Raw genomic sequence first — 20,952 nt, 5'->3', positions numbered from 1 at the left:
CAGAGGGGCAGAATCACCTCCTTTAATCTGCTGGCCACACTCCTTTGGATGTAGCCTGGAATGCATTTGGCTTTCTGGGCCGCAAATGCACGCTGCTGGCCCATGCTGAGTTTTTTCATAACTGTCACCCCCAAATCTTTGTCCACAGGGCTGCTCTCAATTACATCTCTGCCCAACCTGTGGGTGTGTCTAGGATTGCCCTGAGCCAGGGGTAGGACCTTGCACTTAGGTTTGTTGAACTTTATGAGGTTTGCATTGGCTTGCCTCTCAAGCCTGTCAAGGTCCCTCTGGATGGCATCCCTTCCCTCCAGTGTGTTTGACTGCACAACTCATCTTGGTGTAATTGGCAAACATGCTGGGGTGCTCTTGCTCTCAGTATCTGTGTCACCAATAAGATGTTGAAGAGTACCAGCACACCACCAACCCCAGATTGTGCTGTGAAAAAACTGGTGGGAAAGGAAAATACAGATTTTGAAAATTGTTTTAAAATGAGGTTTTGAGAGCTCTGGGGTAATGTCTGGAAGAAATGTCATTGAAAAATCCATATGCTTGTCATTTGACACAGTCCAGGAAGCTAAGTCAGACAGAAATCTTACCTTCTAGGAGTACTCTTAAAGTACTTTTGAAAAATCTGTTGACCACTCTGAGGGATACCAGGAAAGAGAGAGCTACAGAAGAGAAGCAATATTCCCCAAGGAGTATTTTACAAAACCTTCAAGACTGCTTATTCTTAGAAGTAAGAATTGTGTTATTGGTCAGTAGATGTTCCCCAGAAATTTGGAAATTTTTAAAGGCGATACTGTTTAGCTACACATACAATCTGAGGAGTCATTGAATGTTGAGGTAAAGACCACAATGTTATCCTTTTATCCTGGATCTTCCTTGTATTTGTCTTCACTACCTAAAAGGAGATTGTAATGAGGCAGATGCTGGGGTTCTGTCCCAAGTAACAAGAGAAGACAAGAGGCAGTAGCCTCAAGTTGTGCCAGGGAGGCTTAGTTTGTATATTAGGGTAACCTTCTTCACTGGAAGGGCTGCCAAGTAATAGGACAGGTTGCTCAGAGAAGTGATAGAGTCACCATCCCTGGAGGTTTTTAAAAGATATGTAGATGTGGCACTTAATGTTATTTTTTAGTGGTGGACTTTGCAGTGCTAGGTCAATGGTTGATTTATCTTACAGGTCTTTTCTAATCTAAATGATTCTGTGGATCTATGATTGTTGTCCTGTGAAAGTACATTGTGCTTCTCTATAACTGTAAAGCATTATCCACATGAGGTGGAGGTTACTACGCCTTAAAGCTGCCAAACACACCTCTACACCAAGTCCTCTTAGAATGCCTCCACTAATTTTCCTACTAATTTTCTACTAACAGAGACTAGAGACACCACGTGAAATACTGCTTCTCCATTCTGGACTGTGTTGTCCTGCTGTGGAAAGCAGTATATTGGTATCCATGGGACCATCACTGCAAGCACAGAAACTATTTGTGATTGTAACAGGATTAAAACATTCTATCATATTTTCTTCTTTGGGTCTATACCAAGGGTATTTCAGAATGCATTCTAGGAGAATTATGTTTTTTTTTTTTTTGATTGTGACCATCATGTTGACAAAACTTACCCCACTGCGTTCCTCACAACTAGAAATTCTAAAGTTATAAAAACAGTTTTTCTCACAGAATAAGTTCTGCAGACTTTCCAATTGCTTTCAAATAATTCTTCATTAATACCATTTCAGAACTATGTTCAGGGATTTTGAGCCATCCTCAGATATCAGTAACTACTTGTTGCATGGGTGACATGCCTAAAAAAGAAAACATCCTATCTGTGTGTAATTCAATATTCAAAATTCTCTTCTTTCTTGTCTCCTGTTGAAGCACATTTATCATGTGAACAAGTAAATGACTGACATTTATATGCCTATCTGAGTTCTATCATCTTTTAATAATAAAAAAAAATTCTACTAGTGATGAGGGAAGTAATGTTCTCCTTTGCTGGCAGATCAGTTTCTAATATCAGTGTGCATTGGACAGCAGGAGAGAAGATTTACTATGATCAGACCTGGAACAATCATTGTATATAGACATACTGTGAAATCAGCAATAAAGCGTGACTTAAATTCACTCCCTGGAGATTGCCATCATACACTGTATGTTGAAGGCAGAGACCAAAGCAGAAAATTCTGTTCTGTTTAGTTCAGAATCTGCATGGTAGAAGAATATTTATATTTTGTGCTATAATGAACAACATTTGCCACAATGCCTTTCCACAGCATGCTAAAGCAGAGGCTGAAACAAGTCATCATCTGATGAGTGTGTTCAATATATCTGCTGCCAGCCTTTGGTCTTGGATTGACTTACACTACTTTAGTTTTGTTGGATAAAGATAAGCCTGAAGGCAGGTTGATTTGCTGATGATAATATGAATGGGGAGAAATCTAGAAGCAGTCTACCACTTTTTTTCCTTGCTCCTCTCTTTGCTACATCATCAGTTCTTGAAGGTCTGCTAGGGCACAAAGGCAAAGGTAAAGGTGTGTATATAGTCTTATGAAACTCGGTATCTTCAGTGTGCTTGGACATGATGAAACAATGAAACTGGGAGTTCCCTCTAAAAAGATTAGTGCATGACATATAAATTTGTTTGGGCTTTTTCATTCTGAACCCTGTATGAGCATCTAGTAGATTCTGCCTGATTAAACGTGATGAATGGAAAAAACACCAAAAACATTTCAGTGTACTTTGCTGGGTATGAGGTATGATATAGCAGATCTTAGAGAGCAGAGTGGGTATCTGGATGTTCATGCCTTTGCAGACCACCCATGGAAACAGCAGAAAAAAGCCCATTCCTCTTTGGTAAGTATTTGTATTAAGCATATTATCCTTCTTTGAGTTTGCTTTTTGGTACACTTGGACTTTGTAAACTATGCAAGGTGATTAATGAATTAATGCAGTCATACTTTGACAAGTATACATTTAACTTACTTAGGACATGAAAAGCAAGAGATGTGATGCACTGTTCCTAATGAGTGTCCAAGAACTGGGCTGTCTGTGCTGCTGTTGAGGTAACAGCTTAGACACTGGAAATAAAGGACTAACAAAAAAGAAGCTGAAAAGATGGACAAGCAAGATAGCACTGGTCTTAAGGTAAGTCTGTAGAAATAAGGTTGATAAGGAGGAAACATCTCAGCAGTTCTGGTTTCTAGAGAAAACAGGAGAGTACATGAGAGCGATGTGGACTTTGAACTACTGAAGGGCTGTTATAAAACATACCACATGTGTTTTCATATCAGTGAAGTTCTGAGGAATTGGGTGTGGGAATTTGCAGTATAAATGAGCTTAAATGGCTTTTTGCAGATTTTTAGGTCTTTGTACTTGGTAAGAAATGGCAAGACCTGATTTCAGGGAAGACTGAGAATGTATTATGTCTGAAAGACTCTTCACAACTTAGAAAAAAGTAGCAGAAACTTGGAATTAAGAAAATGCTTGCAATCAGCGGAATGTGTACAAGTAGCTGTGATGCAGTAGGTCCAATGCACTGGCATTTGCTGGGATACTTGCGTTTCAAGTTCCTTATGGAGTTCAGATTCATATGAAGAGTGGGCGCAGCAACAGTTACTGATACATCCTATTACAAGATTTATTTTCTTCATTTATAAAAGTTGATGATACTAGCAAATTGAGCCAAAAGCTTCTATGCTGACTCAGGATGACTTGATTGAGAAAATTTAATTGACAGTAACGTAATACTTTAAAAAAAAGATGTAGCTAGGTAAAGAATTAACATGATGTTCAACACCTGCTGAAATTTCTAGAAGTCCATCCTGTTATTAGAAGCTGTAATACTTTCTTAAGGCCTGCCACGTGGGAAATGCAATATAAAAGTCTAAAGACAAAATAGAAGAAATACAAGAAGAAGAAAACCATGTTTGGCAGGGGGCTGGAAACAGTTTCATCGTCTCTGTCTTTGAAATAATAGTTCATATGAAACTGCTGCCAAGTTTGACAGCCAGTATTTCCAAAGGTCCTGAGGCAAGCCCAAGGACCAAGCAGACTATGTTTTTTTGGGATGCTGCTCAGACTGTGTGTATGAGTTATTGTCTCCCTGGTGCTCGCAGAGGCTCTGCTCAGTTTCCTGCAATGGAACAACATGATCTGTAGGAAAGCCTCTCCTGTAGGGGGGAGGAGGAGGAGGGACACTTGAGCACAACAGTGAAAGATAAGAATTGGCTGAGCAGGAAAATTAGAAATTGAGACAGAAAATGGAAGATCTAGAAAGTACAAGTGGATAGGAAATATAGATAACATCCAGAATTGGATGGACATTTGAGCTCACAGTCAATGCAGTGGCCAGAAACCAACAAAATAAAAGAAACAGCAGTCAAGAAGCAGATGAGAGAGCAGAGCTGGGATACGAAAGAAATGGAGCCTGGGATTTATTATAGGAAAAGGGTAAGTTTGAGATAAGAGGAAATGGAGATTGACTGAAAAGTAAAGTTTGAGAAACAAGTTGAAGAAAACAAAGACAGGAAACTAATTCAGGATAAAGAATGCTGTATGCCTGTTTTATTAGTTTACACTAGGTACAACCAAGTATAATTATTGTAGGGACTTTGTTTGGTTTGATGGCTGTGGTCCTTGGGACATTCAAGGACTCCAGTCCTGTAGGGGAAGGTGGTAACTGCTGAGGGGCAGTTGAAGTTCCTTTAAGTTTTGTCAGTGCAGAAAAACTGATACAGAAAGTATGTGAAGATGACTAGGAAGATCAAGAACCTAAGTGTTCAAAATTTTATCCAAATTTCATCACTTTATGAAGATTTTAATTAATACACTGGTCACAGGCTGCTTTCTTATTCATTGGTTGTGTTCACTGTAATGAGCTGTAATACTGCTACTGTTCCTTTTTTACCTTCAATATTGCCTTCAATAATGTCTTGATTACCTGTGATTCAAGTCTTCATGTTTCATAATTCAAGTGAATTGCTACTTTCCTCTTGGCCTTTCTTGTTACTTTCATCATCACTTATACCATGAATTTACTTTTACAGCCCCTTGAAAAATGACTGAGGCATTAAGGGGGGGGCTGAGATGGAGGCAAACCAGAGTCAAAAAGCATATGCTGGGTTCGGGGTGCCTGTGATCCGGTGTCCCAGTTTGAGAAAGAATTTGGCAGGGTGGAAGAAGAGCGCAGCTGGGCCTGGGCTGGGAGGCATGTGAGCGGCGATCTGCTCGGCCCGGCCGTCCCGGCTCCCCGGGCGGACCAGGGCAGAGCAGGTGCTCGCCCACCCCGCACAGGAAAGCGTGGCTGTGGCGGCAGAGCGCACCTGCCAGAACTGGGGACAGATGGCACCTGCCAGCACTGGGGACAGATAGCACCTGCCAGGACTGGGGACAGATAGCACCTGATAGGATTGGGGCAGATGGCACCTGACAGGATTGGGGCAGATAGCACCTGCCAGCCCTGGGGGCAGATAGCACCTGCCAGGATTGGGGGCAGATAACACCTGACAAGATTGGGACAGATAGCACCTGCCAGCACTGGGGGCAGATAGCACCTGCCAGGATTGGGGGGAGATAGCACCTGACAGCACTGGGGGCAGATACTGCCTGCCAGCACTGGGGACAGATAGCACCCGGCTCGCCCAGAAGCCTGGGGTAAAGGACGGCGCCCCGCCCGCCCCGCGCTGCCGCAGCGGGACAAGGATCGCGGCCCGGGCCATGGCGGCGTGGCGGGAGCTGCTGCTGTCGCCGCCGAGCTCCGTGTGGCGCTGCTGGGGACGCGGCTGGCAGCCCCCGCACCGCGAGCGCGCCGACCCGCAGGTGAGGGCGGCGCGGCCGGCGGGGACCCCGCTGTCCCTCAGCACAGCGGTGCCGTGTCCCTCGTGTCCCTCCCGTCCCGCCGGGCAGCGCAGAGCGATCCTGCCCGGCCTCGGCCGGCTCGCACGGAGCGCTCGCCGCGCCGTGAGGGGCGTCCGAGCCAATCCGCAATGGGCACCAGGCTCCGTCTGAATGCAGGCGGCTTGGGGGGAGCAGATCAGCGTTAGCTGACGGCAAAGAGAAACCCCACGGCTTCTGGGGGCTGTTTTACCAGGGATTTGGTGTTCTGGGGCCGGTGCTGCTTAGCTCCGTGTATTTCTGCAGACAGGGGCTTGGGTGGTTTCATACAAACACATAGATCTGCTTGTATTCTAGTGGCCGTGAAAGGCTTTTGGCAAAAAAATTAAAAAGACTGCACACGCTACGGGTAGGCAGTTTTGCCGTAGCGCTGTTCCAAATAAACACGAGGTTAGGTGCAACATGTCAGAAAAATGCCTCCAGCTTTAGTAAATTGTCACTTCTTTCTACTGTGATGCTGACTGAATGTTTTTGTTTCTTTTTTTGCAGTTTTGGAGGTTTTTTTTTCTGTTTGTTTTTTCTTTAAATTTAAAGATTGAACGTTTGTGATTCAGGTGTTTGGGATTTAAAAAGAGAGGTCTGCTACTATACATAACATTACGAACCTGGATAATATTTCACACAGATCATGCTGTAGCAACATTGCTGTAGCGAAGTATCTTTTTTGGATATGTTTGCTGATAAAAGGAATGTGTATACAGTGGAATATTCTTTATATGTCTCTTTATGAACACCCTTTTCAAAGTACACAATATCTGCTTGTAAACTAAGGAAAAATATGAGCTAGTGTTTTGAGTTGTGAACACCTGCAGTCAAACCACAAAATTCTGCTACCAAAACACTGCAGTAGCCAAGTTTTAGAGATTCATGTCTTTTGGACCTGCCAGGGGAATTGCAGTGTTACTTATAAGAATCAGTGGATACTGATATGAGCCTAAAATGAGTTTAAGGAAATATCATCACAGTTTTCTTTTCTTTCTCTCTGAAGCATGCTTTAAAGCTGTGAAATCAATTTACAGGTTTTTGGTAAGTTTATCTTATACCATAACAACCTTATTTAAAATAGTATCAGGTTTATATAGTAGTATTAAAACCACGTTAAGCAACAAATAGGTTATTGTGTTTGAACCAGTTTCCTTAATTGTTTTGTGGCTTGATAAGGAAAAAATGTAAATTTCATGACTGTTACAAGGTCAGGGTGTAGCCACAGCTCTCTTCATAGAGAGCAGGCAGGCACAGTCAGGGCAGAGGGACCGCCTAGAACTGAATGTATTGAAGTAGGTTGTTTCTAGTAGTAACCAGAATCAGGAAGAAAACATTATAATAATCCAGAACTATACCAGTAAAAGACATTTCTCTTTGAGCTTCACTGTGACTCTTTTTTTTTTTTTTTTTTTTTGGAACAGGGAGCAGATAATTGTTCCTTGCTACTACTCTCCCCCTCTGCCCCTTTGTGACCCCTAGTGAAAGGCAAAACGCCATGTAGTAGCTTGAAAAAAGCAGAATGTAGGTAAGTTTGAAATGTCTACTGCTCATAAAGGAAAATATATTTTCAATAAACATATCTGTTCAGGCATACATATGATTATGCAGTAGAGACAGTACTCCAGTCTGGGCTGTAGGTAAATGATTTATCTGCCTCCATTTCAGTTTTCAAAATTGATGTTGGCACCTGAGAGCAGAGATCCCTCTGGGGCCAGTGAAACCTTGTGTACGTGTTGATTGGCTTTGTGGAGAACCTCATGGGCCTGGAAATAGTGGAGTGTCACTCCTTTCAGACAGGCTCTATCAAATGCTGTGTGAACCTTCCTTGATTCTTGTACTATATAAACTTATTACTGTATGTATTAAGTTTATATACTGTATAACATACATTCTAGGTAAAGTCTTGTGATTGACTCTGTGTGACTTGAATTACCAGTTCTTTTGCTTTACATTCTGCTCTCTAACATTTTCCCTCAGTTTTTGAGGTGATCATACTTTCACCTTCCAGCTGAAAGAATAGAGACCCTGGTCAGGGGCCATAGCTGTTTAAGTCTCAAAAAAGGCAGATAGCATTAAAGCACTTGTCTTCATCCTTTCTGTAGGATTGTCGTTCCTTTGCATCTCTGTCATAGTTCAGTTGCTGTTACATCCTGTTCTAAGTTGTACAGTACTCTCTGTCCATCATATAGGAATAGAATGAGGCATCTAAAAACAGTTTCTGAACTTGGTGTTCTTTTTACCAGGACAGAAGCCAGGTGCTGTCATGATGTACTTTGATAAATGCTAGTCAGTGAAAGGGGTTTTTAAAACTCATTGGTGATGTGACATGTTGTCATCTCAGTTTCCAAATCACAAGTTTTTGTTGCTAATAAAATTGTTGCTTCTGGTTTTTCATAATTATTAAGTCTTAGAGATGAGAGTGGAGGTCATTCTGTGTTATCAGTAATGGAAATATCTGTAGAGGAACGGTGCTGGGGCAGATGCATGCCTGTCAGCCTTCAATGGTTTCAGGTATAGTGGTCTGGAACTTGGTAAGCACCATGGCTGCACTTTGGTGTCAGCCCTGTGATGTAAGAAAATTAGTGTTTCCACTATGGAAACACTAGTGAGACTTTTCCTAGTTAGCTCATAGTGCCAGAGATTGCACTAGAGATTGCCAGAGATGGGTGATGAGGACTTGGTTGTATCTCTGACGGGTTGGCAGCCTTTCTACACCTACAAGCTACTAAAACAGAACCACTTTCTAGTAGCTCATAGTGCCAGACCTATGCAAATTTAGAATGGTGAGAATTGGTTGTTTACGCCCCAAGAGGGGGAACCCCAAAACTAAAGATTGGCAGCCTGTTCTGACTCTACTGCTATTTTAGGCTGCATTGTCAAGGTCAGGCTGTGGAAATAAATTTTTTACCAGCGTGGCCAGGGTGGGATGATCCCAGGTTTGATCAGTCCTAGTCCTATCAATCCTATAAACCAGTGCATTTGATTACCTTGTATTGACTGGCTTTCAATTTAACACCCAAAGAGACATAGCAGAACATCTACTAGTACATCCCAAGTGCTTATGAAATACATCCACCTCTCTGCCTGCTGCTCAGCCAGTGTTTCAGAAAGGCTGTGTGGCAGTGCAGTGCAACCTCAGCCCTCACAGTGATCTCGTCCTGTCCATTCTCCTTACAGCTCCCTCCTTGCCCCTGCTCTGGCCCTTCTCTCATCACTTGTGCCACCACAGCTCATGGGACCATCCCAACACACATGCAGGCATCCTGGTGAGCAGAGAGTGCTGCCAGAAGGCTGGGTGGCATTTGGAGCTGCCATTTAAGGGAGAGGAGTTGCCATCATGGTGGAGCAGACAGGACAGCATGCCTTGGAACATAAACCGCCTGCTGGGAGCCTGGAGCCACAGCCCAGCTTTGTGCCAGGAGGGCAGTGCTGATGGCTGCCAAGTTGTTCTGTGCAGCCTAGCTTAAACTGCAGTCACAGCTGCTCCTTTCTGCCTGGCCCTGGGGAAACCTAAGCCTTTGGGAGTCACTTTGGCCACTGTTGCAACCCCCAGTGAATAAACAAGGGGATAAACCTAGTGAGGTGGAATATGTCTTGGACATGAGGCTGAAGGTGCAGAAGGAGCTGGTGGAGAGCTTAGGGGGGTGTCTAGGTGGTCTCTGGGACAAAGGGGCCCTGCAGTCCCCTAAGGCTGCTCTCAGGCCATGGGTGACTCTTCACCCAGCTACTTTGTTGGTCTGCAATGTTCGATGGATTGATGATGTGACTTATCTGTCATTAAAAACAATTTATTATTAACTTTGAGTTGGCATGGAAAAGGAAAACTTTTTTTTTGGAAGGTGGTGTGGAGGGCAGAGCTGAGGAGAGAGATAAAACATGTCCAGGTGAGAAATGCAGAAGTGGAGCTGACCATACCTTCAGCTTTTTTAGAAAGTGCCCAAGATGTGTTTCCTCTTTCTCTGGAAAATGCAATTTCAGTTCTGTGACCTGTCTTGTAGAGTGGGCAAGGGCCGCTGTGTGCAGCTGTCAAGCCCAAGAAGATTTTTTTACTATGAGAGACAAGCAATGGAGCAAAAATAAGAATTCTGATAGAAATGACGGTGGACAGTCATATGGCTCCAGAGATGAGCTGTGTGGATTGCTCACATCATGGAATCATAAAAGCACAGAATAATCTGGGTTGGCAGTGACCATGAAGATCAGCTAGTTCTTACCTACTGGCCACCTTCTTCTAGAGCAGGTTGTTAATAACGTATGACTTCCTGGGGCCCTTCATGCTTCCTCCAGCTGAATTTTGCAACTTGTATTTGCTTTTCACATCGGATACTACAGATATATCTGACCTTTAGAGAGTCACCTCTGTAGTCAACATTAAACTCTGTTCTGGGAAAACTTAAAACAGGCAAAAGAAAGCTCTGATATTTACTATCAGATATTTTTTTTTCTCTTCCTCCTCCTGGTTTAAACTAGGTAGACCTTTGTGCTCCGTGATTTTAAATCCTTTGATGAAGGAACACATTTGTCACAGCAATGGGTAGCTGACCTCTGTGATTGGTGAGTGCTAGGTAGGTGAGACCAAATTTTAAAAAGAGGAAGTTGATTAGCTCCAAGTAACAAGTAACAAGAACTGCCTTTCTGTGACTGGCTTTCAAAGTGGAAATCTGAATGAGACTTGAAGCATTGTATTGACCCTCTGAATAATACATTTGAAACATAATTTTCTTATGGGTTCTTGGATTTTCACTTTAAAATTACTTACAACAAGATCATTTAATTTGGGATACATAACTTGCTTTGAATATATATAATTTTCTGATTATATTGTATTAATTAATATAAAACCACCAAATGCCTGACTTTCTTTGGGACTGACTTCCCAACTGTTGTTGGTAAGACTGGTAGGACTGTCCATTAAAAAATGGTAACAATTTTGTCTTCAAAAGAGACACAGTAGAATGAGGCATGGTTATTTTTAAATATTTATAATAATTTTCAAATATAGTTTGGATCAATTTGCCATTTCTTCCTCTATTACCAGTGCCTGCTTTTATTTGCTGCAAGTTTTAGACATCTCCTATAATTTATTCTGCAATTTGGACTGTTTTTGTCAATAAAAATATTTAGAATATGTATTTCTGTATCTTTACGTATGACTAACTTGTTCAATAATTCATATTTTATGCTGCCCATTGAACTGGTTTTATAAGAGATGATATACAGTATTATATTGTACATAGTGCCAAAATAAACCAAATATCAGCTTTTAGTGAGGTGGCTGCCATCAGCCATAGGCAGGTTTTTTATTATGTGTATGGGCCACAGTTATGAACCAGTCAGATCCAAACCGTCAGCTATCACTGGGCTTCTAGAACAGCAGGAGTGACCTGCTTTCATTGAATTGCGTGTCATGTCACAGAGACTTTTTTGCATTTACAGTTGGGGAAACCTGTTTTCAAGCAATTCACAGATATCTCCTGCCAGTACAAGATTTCTAGCAATGTTTTTGAGACCTGTTTCAAGGATAAAGCTGAAGAATATAAACTATGGTTTGAGATTTCTTGTGTTTGCTTCTTTTGCAAAATCCTGGGATGTTGGCAGCAGTGTTGAGGTGAGGTTTTGTCCTTTCCCACTTAGCCCAGTGCCATGGGCTGTGCAGAGGGACAGGTCTGCTCAGCCCCTCCCTCTGCAAAGCAGGAGCTCCTCCACCAGTGCCTGTATTCTGACCTGGCTGTGCTCTTGGAGCAGCACTCCTTGATCTGTTTTTCTAAGACATTGCATGTTAAGGGATAGCAGAAAGGCTTACTTGATCAGTTAATAAACTTAAATAGTTGAAAGTAATAAACTAATTGAAGGTCTAATATTCCAGACTAAGATAAGATTTCCATCAGTTCTTTGTTCCCTGTGTCCCAGGAGTCAAGATGAGCTTTTTTCACAAGGAGGGTTTTAGTTTTAGTATTTCCTACATTTTGTTGTCATTTGGTATATGCGTTGGTGTTTGTTGTGTTGTGTGGTCTACTCTGGATCAGAAGCACCACATTGGAAAGCCCAATAAAGTCAAAGGGTTTTTGTTTCTTTGGCTAAGCTTGGGTTCAAAATAGTGGAAACAGTTTCATGAGCCTTTGATGCAAGACCCTAATCCAGAAAATCACTTAAGCATACCTACTTAGCTTTTAAGCACGGTTGATTAACTGTGAAAGAAAGTGCTACAGCACTCTGTGAAGATTGAATTAGTGTATTTTTGAAAAGCTAGCACACTACTTTTGTTTTGATGATAAAAAAACCTAAGATCTCTCTTCAGAATGACTGACGAGTTATAAGAAGTTCTGTTATCCTTCTCTGACTTGGGTCTGCATTTATCCTGCAAGCACAGGTGACTTCTGTTAGTGTTTGTACTGTATTTGTGAACACCTAAGAATATGTTTCCAGTGGATGAGTTTGAATTGGTTACGAGGAAAAAAATCACAGAAATTCTGCTGTGATCTGAAATTACATACGGTCTTTAAAAGGGGAAAATAGAAAAGCTTCTCAGTGCTACTGAATCTGCAGTCTGCCTGCAAAGGCAGTTTGAGATAGTTGTTTTATGATTGGCCATGGTGGACAGGTGAACAGTGGAAACATTCAAAGTAAATTATTTGCACAATATCTTTCAAATTTTCGTGAATTTTAGTGATGAAAATTTTCTGATGAATTCTATTGCTTGTAGTTGTGTATTTCCACAGATGTGCAGAATCTTGAATACTGGGGCAAAGAAGTAGGTAAGACAGACTGTAAAAGCAAAAGCTGTCAGTAAGATGCACCACTGTGTTGAAGTGATGGAGATCAGAGGAACCATAGCCTGTCTGTGTTACAGAGCCAGGTGGTTGTCCTGTGACACAAGGAAGCTCTAAAGACCTGAGAGCCCATTGAAAACCTCTCATGAGCTCATATTTTACTGCATGTGACCCTGGAGTTTTGCAATGTTTTTCTACCCTACGTGGATCCAGAGTGGTGCTCTTTGTTTAGCAATCAGTTGTTACATTACTTCATACCATAAGCATGCATGGAGTGGGTGCTGAACCACAAAGTTCCTGCTCTGAAAAGCTTATGTGAGACAGCCTGTTAAGTTGGAAATCTCTTTAATGCTGGCAGTAATTTAACCAGTTGGTAATGAAGCCATGCAGAGTTTTCAGGGGTAAGGAAGGGTTCAAGATATACCAGTGTGCTTAAGACCCAAGCTCTTGTGAAATAGTCTTGAGTACTAGCTTACAGGAACTCTGGCTGCATTTCAGATATCTAATGTAACTGCAAGCGACTTGCTACATGTGAAGTTAATTTGGAAAGTGTTTAAAATATTTTAGGTTTTTTCTGCTCTCACTGCTCAACAGAAAGAATTTTAAAGAAATGGGTGGTGCATATGTTTCCTTATATATTACACTCTGATCTCTTTCTTTACTTCTGGAAACCTTAATTTTTGAATATTTTGACCTGACAATGTCCCTTTAATACCATATTATGCAAGGATCTCAGACATTAAAGATATTGGAAAAGTGATTAAAAGCAATTTTCTAAAAACTACTCATGTGCCTTAAATTTCAGAGCCAAACTCTTGCTTGCAGTGGATTCTTGCACTACCTTTAATAAGGGGAAGTTCTTTTCCTCCTCTGATGTATTTGAATAAAGGTTTGTCACAGACTGCACCATGCTGACTTCTCACAGACACCTGAAAATAGTACCTCCCTCCTTCACAGGTACTAAAAGTTAGTTTGGATCTTTCAGGTATTTCTGATTATTAACATCATTAGCAAGGTTGTTTGCAGGTATGCTTGAGTACTGAGGCAATTCTATTAGCCCCATGATAATCAGTTGCTTTTTTAAAGAGAGTTTGCTTTCATCTAATAATTTTGAGGGCAAGAAAAGGCTGTATAAAAGTTGTATATGATGTAATTTTTTTAAAGCTTTTTTTTTTGCTAATGTTTTGAAAAATCTGTTCAACAATGCAGAAATAGAAATACTGGCACTAGTAGTTAAGATCTTTTAGAAAACCCCAGCTCTTTGGAAGTGCCATTGTGTACTGGTTTAACTAAACAGAGAGTGTATGAAGAGCTGACGTATGGTGCTTGTCAGAACTTTTCAGCTCTTGAAGTACTATTTTGGCTAAGGCACTGTGTTTCCCTGTTATCAGTACAAATTTGTTGCAGTTTCGGTAAGCTACTTACAACTTGATTGTTCTGCCTAGTTTCCAGCACAACTGCACTTTGCCTAAATGAACTAACCTGTTATGTAAACTGGCTAGTCATTGTGTGATTTCTAATTATCTGCACCTGTCTGGAGCTACAATGTGTCATTAAAAGCAGTTGCTGCTGTTTTGTCCAAAAATTGATTGTGTTTCAATAATGGATGACATTATTCTGCACAGAGATGTGTGCCTTCTAATTTTCTTTTGCAGGGAATTGAACAGTGTCCAGAGCAGCATGGCGTTTAGAAAATATGTGTATCTGTGCCTTTCACACTAAAGCAGGCATAAGTACAGCTAAGGATACTAAAAGATTGCTGTTTCATATTGACAGTGTAACTTAGTTTTCCTGAGTTTGGTACTTGACCACTGAACACTGTTTATTGTCTGGGCTTGAAGGGGCTGAATGTTCCCTGCTGCTCTTGGTTTATTAAAGCCAATTTTGGAGCAGGGAGAGCATACATTAACCCCCTGCTTGGCAGTGTTTACTTGTCCCAGTGCATCTACTGGCTTTGGCTTCAGCAGGCCTGTGCAGGGATGGTGGTGGAGGGGTGTGTGGCCTGAGGCAGAAGAAAGCAGAAGCAAAAATGGAAGCCTTCATGTGTTTTTGCTGGATGGGTGGTGGTGAAATCAGTGAGGGGAGCAGCACAGCAGGGCATCACAGCGCTGCGTTGCCCTGTCCCTGGAGGCTGGTGAGCCAAGCTCTGTGCACCTGCCCAGACACGCCAGTGGGATGGTGGCACAGTCACTCTCCTTGCTGATAGCACCCCTGCCTTTTGAAGGATCTCTGTGCTAGGCTGGGTTTTTAGGTTTTGTCTGCTCTCACTGCTCAACAGAAAGAATTTTAAAGAAATGGGTGGTGCATATGTTTCCTTATATATTACACTCTGATCTCTTTCTTTACTTCTGGAAACCTTAATTTTTGAATATTTTGACCTGACAATGTCCCTTTAATACCATATTATGCAAGGATCTCAGACATTAAAGATATTGGAAAAGTGATTAAAAGCAATTTTCTAAAAACTACTCATGTGCCTTAAATTTCAGAGCCAAACTCTTGCCACTCCATTGACTAAATCAGTCTAGAAATCTCCAAAGCCTCTTCTGTGGCAGGGAATTATAAGCAGCAAGCTTAATCCTCAGACTGGTGAGAAAAGAGAAGCCAAAATTCCCAAACACAGGTCTCAGGACTTCCTTAGAGGAAAAAGTAGGAGGGAAGTTACAGTAGACTTGGCTTCAGGTCTTTGGTATAGCAGAGCAGAAATTTGCCAGTCAGAAGGAGTGTGTAGTTCTATTTTTTCTCATTTAGGATTTGGTGGCAAAAAGGCCGTGTGTCAATGATGGCTGAGATATATGTATGTCATTGTAGTGACAGGGAATATTTTCATTTGCTGTTGAAATTTAATTAAATTATGACATTTTGGAATATTATTCAGAGTTTTGTGAAAGGAGATGTACATGTTACAGAAGTCTTTTACAAAACTAGGAATCAAGAGCTAGACTAGAAAAGTCTGCAGTTCAGAAGTCTTCTCTTTCCATTTTTATTTGCCCAGGCCCGAAGTCATGGATAACTGTAAAAAAGCATGAAGTTTCAAACTCCTTTTCCTAAATGATATAATCAGACTAAAAGCCTGAGTAAAGCCTTAAATTAAGATATTAATGTTAAGGTTCTGCTGTAAATGGTACATACTAAGTTAATATTTTACCTATAAAAATTAAGAATAATTACTTAATTAAGTCCCAGAGATTTTAAAGTTCAGCATCCAGCAGTTACTGCTCCTTTCAGGAAATTTGATCCTGATAAACCCGAAAAGAAATGTTCAAAAATTTACAGGGAGATTCTTTGAAGAATCTGTGTGCCACAGTGGCTGTTCAGTTTGCTGAGCTGTAACAAGCATCACTGACACAGCTCTCCAGGAGGCAGGGAGAAAGCCCACCTGTCATCCACCCTGAGTGCTGGGCCCCTGCTTTTGCATTTCACTCTAGACCTAGTTCAGCAAAATGTAACCAGAATGCATCTGTTCTTGACTCTGTGGAGAATAATAAAAGAAGGACTCAACCATCTCTTTCAGGTAAAATAAAAATCTTGCCTTTTTTGACACAGCTCTAGTTAGATTGCAGTTTGCTGGTCTGCTGGCAGAAGAAGAATGCAATACTTTTGATTGATCCTTGCCACTTTCTCTATTGTGTTTGACAGGACATCTAGATAATTCTCATGGTGGCAATAAATTTAAATATTGATCTTCTTGGGGAATTCTGTAAAGCTTGGAGTTGAAGGGCTAGGACTGTTCAGAGCTGTAGCTTCAGCATGTAGTCTTACACACAACGTGATGGGAATAGTTCTGAGTTATCTATATACAGACATATTGTCATTACAGTGCAATTTTTGACATCATGTTCCAAAGTTCAGGAATGTATTTATATTTGAAATGTCTTTTTAGCCCCCCAAATCTTGGATCGAAGAGGTCTTCAGTAAAAGAGAATGTGCCCACATTATCCCCAGCTCAAAAGAACCACACAGGTAAAGCAAGGAAATTCTCTTTTTTTCTGTTACATTTAAAAAGAATCAGAATAATTTTTTATGGGCATTGTGTTTGGTTTGGATGGTGTTTTTTAGTGTCTCAGACAATGATTGTGGTCTGTGGGTTTTCATGGATCCCATGCCCAGTCTGTTTTATATGAAACTGTTTATTTGAATTAGAAATCGGCAGCAATTAGCCTTACTGTGCTTCTTAGATTTGTTGCTGTCGTTGTGGTAATATATGGTATCCAATTAGGAGACTGAGTTACACGGAGTTACTGCTGCACCCTTTTTTCCCTTCCTTAAAATAATTACTGCTGCTGATCACAGTCTTCTGATACAGAAATTTCTCATCATACTGGTGTAGAGTGTGAAAAGAGTAAGGTCCTCAACCTATGCTTTAGGACCTGAGAAAGGAAACATAACTTGGCATTCCGTATTATGCATCTAGTGGATGGTGTGGCCTAGATAAATTGGAGATCATGCTCTGAGAATGTAAACTTGTAATTTTGATCATGTGGTTTTGAACACATGGACAGTGTAGCAGATGTAAGATAGATATAACTCATCTATGAAATGAAGATCTGGCATACAGTCTGAGTTGTGAAATGCCGAACAAATCTCTGAAGTTATCCACTGCATTTTCCAGGGGTTAGTGGTGGAGATGACAGCCTGTTTTGTTGTTGATGAGAATTCTTTCACTGTTGAATTGATATTCTAAGAATAATGTTAAAACTGTCTTATTCTACACTAGTATGTATTAATTATCCACTTTTCATCACAGATGTCCTGCAGGATGCCAGGTGTGCCAGAATTTAGTCAGGTAAGAGTACATAAATATATATGTACTATTTTTATAGTGACCTAGTAATAGACAATGCTAGTCAAGGAAGCAATGACAAGAGAAATATCCTTCTTGTTTTATGGTCAGAGCAGCATTTCTAGGGATGTGCTGGAGAATGCTTGGCATAAATATAAGTAGAATTAATGGTATGATAACCTTGGATTTATTTGCAATAGAAAATTCTACCCAAATACCTTGTGTGCATGATTTTGTTTTAATCTCCCCCTGAGGAATGAAAGACAGAAATGTGTCTTTAAATGAGAGTCAATTCCAGCTATATTCCAGATTATATGAAGGAGAGTGAGTCTATAGCAATAGAGAACAGTGAGAATTATGGAAAGAAAAAAGAAAATGAAGGGAGAAGAAAAATGGTAAAAGAAATATCCCAATAATAGGTTTTTGAAAATTTTTCATCTTCTCTGTAGTGAGAATTGAGTCCCTGCTTTTGAGAAGGCAAACAACAAAAATTTCATTACTTTGGTGCTTTTAAATTGTGTTATTTTCAGGCAAATTGTATCTTGCTACCTGTATTAAATAGTTGTTTTCAATCCAATATTTGTTATTCAAATGATATTACCAAACACATTTTGGTACTGTGTATTTATGATAATACATTATCAGTTATTGGAACTAAAAGTTCAACTTTCATTTGTTTTGTGTTAAAGGCATCTGATAGCTGAGGCAACAGCTGGTGACTAGCAAGCTGGTGTCAAGTAGTCCCATAATCTGTGTTAACATCATTATCTGCCTTTTCATTAAGCTTCACATTTCATTTTGCTTCTGAGATTTACAAGAGTCATGTTTCACAAAACGTAAATAAATTACCTGTGAAATCAGATCGCTGTAGAGGGCTGATATGCAGAGTGGTGCTGGCATTGTAAGGCAACTGATTTGTGTTTCTGTTCAGAAAGCGTGAGCTCCTTCTGAGAGAATGGTCTCATGTATATCTTGCTTTAGAGCAGAGGAATAGATATTCAAAGATTTTTGCAGGTCTTTCTGAGGGAAGAAATGTAGGGGGTATTTTAATGCTTCCTGCTAACCTGCAGATACTCAGCTGCAAATTGCAACCAAAGTTACATTGTCCATCAAAATACAGTTGTTTAATTTCATCTCAGTCAAGACTACAGCAGTTCTGTTGTTCTCCCTCTCTCCCGCCTCAGACCATATTGTTAATCAGTCTGGGAAGATCAGTAGGACAAAAATTAACCTACAGAAATGGAAAACCAAAAGATGAGCTTTCACTATATCAGCCTCCTAGTCAAACATAGTTTAGCTGCATAAATGTGAATACAACACTAGGAGAAGGAGGAAGAGAAACAGGAAATGTGCACTCCATTGGATGGATTTGTTTTTTTCTTTCACCTTCCTCTGTCAAGACATCCTGTATCTTTGTGTGTCTTTTATCTTGTAGTTGTTTCTTTCAGTTTTGGCTGAGCATTATCATGCTGTTTAGTTTAATATAAATCCAGTTTGTTGGTCTGTCTATGTTTGCAGAATGTGTGTGGGTGTCTAATGTACATTTCAGTCAGCCCTTATCTAGCAAGTACATTTCCCAAATATTAACAATTCCTGTCTTCTTGAGTATCTCAAAGTGTATGGAGAGCTTTGTTCTAGGAGAATTTTTCTATTTCCACCAAAAGAAATAATTTGCATATAATTGTTATGACTGGTTATACTGTATTTATTAGATCAGCAATGAAACAGGTTTTGGGCCTCTTGAGCTCTGTAGTTTTCCACAACAGTCAAAAAATCATATGGATATACTTGATGCCTACAATAATTTGACCGAATATTGTAGGCAAACCCCTAATGCTTTCATTTGTAGAGAACTTTCAAGGTTTGCAAGCAGTTTGTGAATGGAAGCAGTTTGTGAATGGGTTATGCAATTAATTTTTTTAATTCTAAGTAGAATTACTCTGTTTAGAAGGTGCTAGTCAAATTTGAGTAACTTACCAGCACCTTTGTCCATTCTCCCCTGGTGAGCTGAAATTGGTCTCTATTTACTCTTCTGTGCAGTACTTACAAAAACATCCCAGACAGCAGTTAGAATGGACTCACTATGTGACTATTCAGAAGTGAGTTGTCAATTTCCTGCATGCTTATACATCTGAGATGTTCTTGCAGCTTGTCTCACCTTTATCTCACCTTTAAGGCATAAGCTTTAGACACAGCTTCTAAACTGCTGCCTGGGTATTGCAGTCTGACTCCTGCAGTTACTTTTACTTCAGTGTCAACCCTTTGGGTTTTCCACTGTTGCTTAAAGGATGACTTTTCTAGTAGCCTGCTTTTGTGTTACTGATGATGTCCCCACCTTCTCCGGTAGCTTGGTGAGCTTTTGAGGCAAAAAAGGCAAAGTCATTGCAAAGATGCTTTCCACATATCCATAGGATCACAGAGTAACTCAGAGTGTCAGGGACATGGTCTTCAATATGCTCTGCCAGGGGGGTCAGATGAGGATGCTTCACCCAGTTGTGTGAAACCTCCAAGGATGGAGATGACCCACCCTCCCCAGGTCCTGACTTCACTGCTGGGTTGTCCTCCTGGAAGAAAGGCTACTTCTTATTTCCAGCCTCAGACTCCATGTTTCAGCTGTGCTGCTGCCTCTCACTCTTCTGCCATGCCTCACTGAAGAGCCTATCTACATCTTTCTGCATCCTGTCCCATCAGTGCTGGGTGTGTTGTTGGAGCCCCTGAAGCCATGTCTCATCCCAGCAGAACCATCCCCCCTTCTCAGAGACCAAGGACTCCAGCCCCGCCATCTGTGCCCAGCACGGTCACTCTGCCCCTGAAGCCTCTCCAGTTTGCTGGTGTCTCTCCTGTGTTGTGGACTGAAGCTGGAGGTACCAAGCTGGCAGGGGCTCGGTGACAAGCGCTGAGCAGAGAGGACAGACCCCGCTGTCCCCGGTCTCCCAGGCCATTCCTGCTCACACCACCCCAAGCACCTGTGGCCCTCATTGCTGCTCAGGCACATGGATGACCCTTGCTCAGCCCAATGAAACCCATGACCATGTCCAACAGCTGCCATGCCCCTAGGGCTGCATATTCCCTCCATCCCCTTTTCCAGGTGGCAGGTGGACAGGCTGAACAGACCCCGAGGAACCCTTCTTGATACTGGCCCACACCCAGCCAGGTCCTCACCTGCCAGCCTGGCGTCCCTCTCACACTGTAATGTCACAGCCCAGATACAGAAGCCTGGCTATAGCAAAGGTAGGTGCTCTCCTCTCATCCCCACAATTATGTTGCAGAAGGTGGTGAGGTGGGGGAGACGTGACTGACCCTTGGTCCTGTCACTGTCTCCTCCTTCACATGGCCAGATGTGGGCTCCAGGAGGCCTCACTCCCTGATTTTACTCCAGACTTATGGCCAAATGGCTGGCCTGCAGTTCTGCAGGGTGGCTTTTGCCTGTTTTTGAAGGCAGGCATGACATTTGCCTTTCTCCAGTTCCTGGGACACCCTGATCTACACAACCTTGGAATCTGGCAGTACACGGGCATCAGCC

General features: G+C 41.5%; 1 protein-coding gene across 1 annotated transcript in view; it reads left to right on the top strand.

Moving 5' to 3' along the window:
- Positions 1-5,714: 5,714 nt before the first annotated feature.
- TRPM6 (transient receptor potential cation channel subfamily M member 6) overlaps positions 5,715-20,952 on the top strand; it is an 82,408-nt gene continuing 67,170 nt past the window's right edge. The window contains 3 exon segments of the mRNA XM_030968429.1: positions 5,715-5,816; positions 16,530-16,609; positions 17,394-17,432. Of these exon segments, the coding sequence (XP_030824289.1) occupies positions 5,715-5,816; positions 16,530-16,609; positions 17,394-17,432 (221 nt within the window).

Source organism: Camarhynchus parvulus, chromosome Z (genome assembly GCF_901933205.1).
Source record: "Camarhynchus parvulus chromosome Z, STF_HiC, whole genome shotgun sequence".
NCBI lineage: Eukaryota > Metazoa > Chordata > Aves > Passeriformes > Thraupidae > Camarhynchus > Camarhynchus parvulus.
The sequence above is the reverse complement of the archived record's forward strand: the minus strand, read 5'-3'. Positions and strand labels throughout refer to the sequence as shown.